The sequence below is a fragment of the Sinocyclocheilus grahami genome, unplaced genomic scaffold (genome assembly GCF_001515645.1).
Source record: "Sinocyclocheilus grahami isolate Dianchi unplaced genomic scaffold, SAMN03320097.WGS_v1.1 scaffold255.1, whole genome shotgun sequence".
Taxonomy (NCBI): Eukaryota; Metazoa; Chordata; class Actinopteri; order Cypriniformes; family Cyprinidae; genus Sinocyclocheilus; species Sinocyclocheilus grahami.
This window is the reverse complement of record NW_015505434.1, coordinates 715,730-721,729: the sequence shown is the minus strand read 5'-3', so window position 1 is coordinate 721,729 and position 6,000 is coordinate 715,730. Positions and strand designations below refer to the sequence as shown.

Below are 6,000 nucleotides of genomic sequence, written 5' to 3'. Positions count from 1 at the left end.
TCCCCTCTTTTGCCCCACGCATCACTGAACTCTGACCTTCTGACGGACTCTCCCACTCCCCCCTCCCAAATACACACACACACACACACTGTCACTTAATCAGTCTGAATAAGCTCTTTTGCACTACAAATAATTATTTTGCACTACAATCATTATATCTGCACTGTTGTTTACTTTACTGGTTTGCACTCTATCTGCCATATGCCTTGTGCTTTATATATATATATTTTTACATTTTACCTTATTTGTATATTTGTATAGTTGTATTTTGTATTTAATCTGTGTTATCTGTATGCACCAAGGGTCTGAGAGTAACGCAATTTCAATTCTCTGTGTGTATGTGCTGTACATGTGGAAGAATTGACAACAAAGCAGACTTGACTTGACTTGACTTTTTTACTGGCATGGGATGCAGAATTAAAATAATGTAATAGTTGTGATCATTATTTTACCTTCCATGGTCATTCAGACTTGATCAGGTGCAGTACTGACACTCTTTGTCAAGTCTGTATCAAATCAGGCACTCTGTAATCACAGCTAAACTGTCTGATCAGTCAGATGTTTGTCATGAGAAGTGTTCCATAAAACAGCTATGGTTTGAGTTGATGTGACAAATACATCTTTTGAATATACCGAGTGAACTCATTGCCCCTTTAGCTCGGAGAGCTTTATTTTCCCTCCTCAATAAGTTTTGTCAGTTGTTTTGTTAATTGGTCTAAGTGATGTTTTATTAACAAGTTTCGGGAGGAGCGCACACAGATAATTAACACGGCCAGTTCATCATCAGTAATTACACCATCTATCCAATCAGCTCAAGAGAGAACCTCTATAAATAATCAAAGCAGCCTTACCTCCATTATCTCCCGTCCTTAGCAACATGTCAGACATCGAGCTTTTCCCGGACGATAATGAATTCGACACCACGGGTCCTCCGGCGTCTTCAGTCGCCGTCCAGCACACCAGCGCTCCGCAGGACACCATAAGCGAGCCCGCGGCTGCAACTCGGGGCCGCCGGCCCTCGGGGGAGCATTCTGGGTCCGGGCTTAATCCCGAGCTCGGACCCCTCTCCCCGGCCAGGGGGAGGACCCCGGGCTCGAGAGTAATTACCGAGCTTGGAGCCCTCTCCCCGGACAGCACGCCAAATACGCATAAACTTTACTCGGTTAATTATAAGTAAGTGTGAACTCGTGAATTCTTGTTTCTTGGGTTGCATTGGTTAGTCACTCAATTAATTATCTTGTGTTTCGTTCCCTACTTCTGAATTATGTTGCATTGATAAGGAGTTATCACAAAGTAAGACTGTTTAGTTGTGCTATCTTACAATCAATATATAGTAAATGTAAGTTAAAGTGTCGCCGATGTAACCGGTTAAAACTTGGAGTGGCGATGAGGTCTTAAAATGTATGGAAAGAGTCTTAAAAAAGGTCTTAAAAAGGTATTAAATTTAACTTTATGATTCCTGTATATACCCTGTTAAAATAAAGTGTTACCGAGTTCTTTTAATAAATCCACAGGGACAAAATAATCACAACCGATTAAGGCTGTCAAAAAAAATGTGAATGAATTTAAAATAAAAATCCACTTTCACAATTTTAGGTGTGTGTTAAGGAGGCAGCCTTATCAGCGGTGCACGAGATGAGATGCGATGACGATGTAAATGTCGTTGCATTATAATGTTTTTGTTAGCCTATCCAGTTGAAGCCACTGGATGTGGCGCTGCTGCGTTGTTCATTAAAAATATAGCGGAAAAAGAGAACATCAATGCGGAGATGATGTTGTTTATGTCAAAACTGACACCAAGCCGTTCACACAGAACGCATATTTCACACATTTTCTAGAAGGACATCTATTACTGTTGCACTCACGTCTCGCACAAAAGAGCCGCATGTTTAGAAAGCCATGTAAAAATAATGCAAGTTTAACTATGAAAAAACATATATCGAGACTTTATGGCGGGTTTTTCCCCATCCCACTGCATCTCATGTTTTTAAATGGAAAAAATGTACTCTGTGTGATTGGCTTTCCGCCCTTTGTATTAAACTATGCATACATATATGATGCTGTTTTGTTTATAGTTGTTTAAGCAACTGAATTATAATTGGTTTATAAACATTATTTTAAACATGCACTTTTTTTCGCAGATAGTCATGTTATCTTATGCTTTGAATTATGTGCCCTCTTGTGGCCTCAGAAGAGAAGCCAAAAGCCTTTCTTCACCCTTACTGAAATTATGCATTTTAAATTAGAATATAATTCGAATTTTGATAATATTTAAGTACAATTTTTCAGCAATTTTGACAGCTCTACAACCGATAACCAAAAACAATAGCAGACTCTGAACAAAGGAAGACACAGGGTATAAATACATGAGGACAGTAATCAGGAAGAACTGAAATGGGTGAGGAGCTAATTAATCAAAAACCATGGCAACAAACTAGGCAGGAGAACGGAAACACAGAAAACTAAATCAAAACAGAACATAAACGTAAATGGAAGTGCATAGTAGTTAAGGACACTTTGTATAAGGTGGGTCCACTTTTTTTTCGTATGATCAGTGTTGGAAACAGTTGTCAGAGATCCAGACTGTGCCTAAAACGGTCACATTGTGACCAAAAATATTAATTTGCTGAGATATCCACTGGCGACTATATAAACTTACATGTAATGATAATTAAATTTGCGTGTAATGCCTTTTTTCCTGATTGTTTTGTGATCACATCTTTTGTTATGTTGACGATGCGCATCAAAGTTTTAGTGGAAAAACAGTCCTAATTTCTGCCGAACAGCAGCGTTAACGGCACACCTGCTAATGAAAAAACAGCTCCAGTTGTGCAGCATGAGAGAGATCTAAAATGATGGAGACGTGCGAAGTAAAAGTGCAGAAAAGCAGTCTTTGTGCACAACTTGAACGAACTCCAACAGATAAAGCTGTCAACTGTGTGGACATTAGCAGTACTGTTAACGATTCTCGTTTATATTCGATAATAATATGGCTTCTTGTTTTCAAGATCTTTAGTCTATATGCGGTGTTCTGTTAATGTGTGAACTTCCTATTATTTGTAGCGCACTTGCCATCCAGTAATCACAGTAAGCTTTGTGATTTGTTACCATTTAATAAACAAAGTATCAGCTTTAAAATTCTGCCAAATTAATAATGAAATTCAAACAATAAATACCGTTTTGGCGCTCTTTAATTAAGCACATGAGAGAATGCTTTGGCGCCTCAGTTCAAGCGGCACGTGAAACAATCATATCTTTCTCTTTACTAGTATGAAATAAACATGAATGGACACCGAAAGTTATATTATAAGATACAGTACAACTTACTGAAATGTAATATCTCATTCAGTGTTTCAAACTGCGGAAAATGAGTAAAGTTTGTAAAAAATGCCACATAATACATTTAATTCATAATAGGGTATATGTCGAACATCACCTGACCAAACCCGGACAACAGGTCTCATTGCTTCCGCTTGTCGGAGAACATGTTAACAGCCGTATTAAATAATAGCGATATCTATGGACTTTTAAGATAATCAGTTAAACTAGCTAGCTGTTTTTATTGCTGACGTTTTATTCAATTTTTATATCTAAATGTGAAAAGAATAAAAATAAAAATAAAATCTTTTAGATATCAGTTCGCATATGTGATGGACATTGGTTATGATCATCATTGGTATCTACTTTGAAGGCATCTTGAGTAAAACTGCTTCATATTTAACTAAGCATATGCAAAACGCTTGAACCAGAAGCGACGAGACCCGGTTAACAGAATACGGAAGTCTGTTGCACATAACCCCTATAACCTTTCAGCGTCCATACTCTCATTAGTCAGCTAGAAAATAGAGAGGAGCATTTTGCTAAATATGTGCTATATTGCATATTGACATTTTTACTTAACCTGTTGTCTCGGGTGACCATACGTGCCATTTTCCCAGGACGCGTCCTGGCCAGGATTTCTATATTGCCTAAAATATCTAGGTTTTGGCTTTGTTTGCGTGTGCAGACCGATCGGTGTATGACATCAAAATACCATACAGACGGTTCCTTATGCTTTCAAAATGCTCTCGAGGTATTTTGATGTCGTACACCGATCGGTCTGCACACGCAAACAAAGCCAAAACCTAGATATTTTAGGCAATATAGAAATCCTGGCCAGGACGCGTCCTGGGAAAATGGCACGTATGGTGACCCTACTGTTGTCTACATAAGAAACATACTGTACATACTGACCCCAAAACCTTTGAACGGGGGTTTAGGTTAATGTGTGGCACACCTTCCTGAATGAAAATAATGGAAACACCGAAAAACTGAAACATCCACAAATAAAGCAATTCCTCATTTCCCTTTGGATTTCAAATCTTTAACTCTTCTGTCTCTGATTTGCAGAGCTTTCATTGGCCCAGAAGAAGTTTGCTCAGTGCCTGGGTGAGTTCAAATTTGAGTACATCGGCGATGCTAAAACCGACGATGAGAAGTGTATTGGTGAGTTTTTTTTTTTTTGTTTGTTTTGTTTTTTTGCATATTTACATTTACGCACATGCATACATTTGCCTTTATTTTAATACTTGGCTGCTAGCGTGATGTGGGTGAGATTTGTGTTTATGAAGTGTGATTCATCTGTTTGTTTCAGATGGGAAGCTCACACACTGAGAAATATGTAAATACTCCTGCATAGATAAACTTTGTTAATTGTCTGCATGTATGCCATTTCAGATGAATCATTGCAAGAATTCTCCTCCTTTCTCAGAAACTTGGAAGACCAAAGAGATCTTATGGTGAGCACAACCAGTTGAGACTTGCATTAAGACTCACTCTGTTATACATTTTCAAATACTTGCAGGCTAAAAAACATTTTTGGAATCATGGTCATTTGCAAGCTGAGAGAAACAAAAAAATGTAATCAGCCTTAACATTGAGTTCAACACATACTTTATAAAGTGACATCACTTGTCTGTTTATTCCTGCACGCTTCAACGTTGTTTGAGTCACAGTTTTGCCACAGGAAGTGAGTTATATTGCCATCAGTTATTTGTGTCCTCTGTCTCAATGACTCTGTGATTACGCAAGACAGCTGCTTATGTTGAGTCATGTCACCTTAAATGAGTTGATTAGGAACTGTATTTTCAAATTCTCTGGTTGAATGTTCAGTGGCACTTGATTTAAGTCCTTAATATGCATGTTATCTGTAGTTAATTAGCAAATTGCTTTTACAGTGAAAAATGTGTAAAAATAGTTTGATTCCTTAAAAAAATTCCTATTACTGCAACAGATCCTTTCACCTGGCAGAAATGTGAGATTTTTGCATTCTTGCGTTATGAGAGGACTGTATATTCTAATGGGTGGTTTGCCATCTAGGTAGGAAGGGCTCGTGTTACATGTAGGTCATGTTAGTATTTATTTAGTATGCAGCATTAGTGAGCTGAAGGCCCTGCCCATGACTCAAAGTGCAACAGCTGACAGTTGTTTTGAGCTCAGATTTGAGCCCCACCCATTCATAACACCGCAGCAGGTCAGTGATGTTGCGGCCCCTCTCCACACTGAAGGCATGCGTGGAAGGGGTGGAGCCTACAGGCCCTGACAGGGTCAGAAAGACCGGGTAATCGTAGAGCAGTGATTCATTCTGCATGTATCTGAGTACTAACAGTCATGCCATGGGTTTCTTTTGTTATCTCATTACCTCATTTCAGGGTAAAGATGTGTTTTTATATGATGATAAACATTGCGAGAGCCTTGTTGTTAACATATGGGTTTTAGAAAATGATTGCTTTCTGAAAAAATGCTTTAAAATTCATAGATCATTTACTTAGAAAATGTAAAACATCATAACAGAATTGTGCAGATCTGCATTCATACTATTGTACTAAGCCCCTGTAGGAATTTCAATGCATTTGCATTTGCTCACAAAATTTGCCTGAGAAACTTTGCATTCACTCCCAAAACTTTTGCGATCTCTCACAAATGTTTTTTGTTAACCCCTACAAAATTTTTGCAGGCAAA

General features: G+C 38.2%; 1 protein-coding gene across 1 annotated transcript in view; it reads left to right on the top strand.

The window, feature by feature from the left end:
- The first annotated feature begins 877 nt into the window (after positions 1–877).
- The window catches only part of LOC107598758 (rho GTPase-activating protein 10-like), a 50,078-nt gene continuing 44,955 nt past the window's right edge, over positions 878–6,000 (top strand). Inside the window, exons 1-3 of the mRNA XM_016290194.1 lie at positions 878–983; positions 4,390–4,485; positions 4,717–4,778. Of these exons, the coding sequence (XP_016145680.1) occupies positions 878–983; positions 4,390–4,485; positions 4,717–4,778 (264 nt within the window). The remainder of the gene's footprint in view (positions 984–4,389; positions 4,486–4,716; positions 4,779–6,000) is intronic.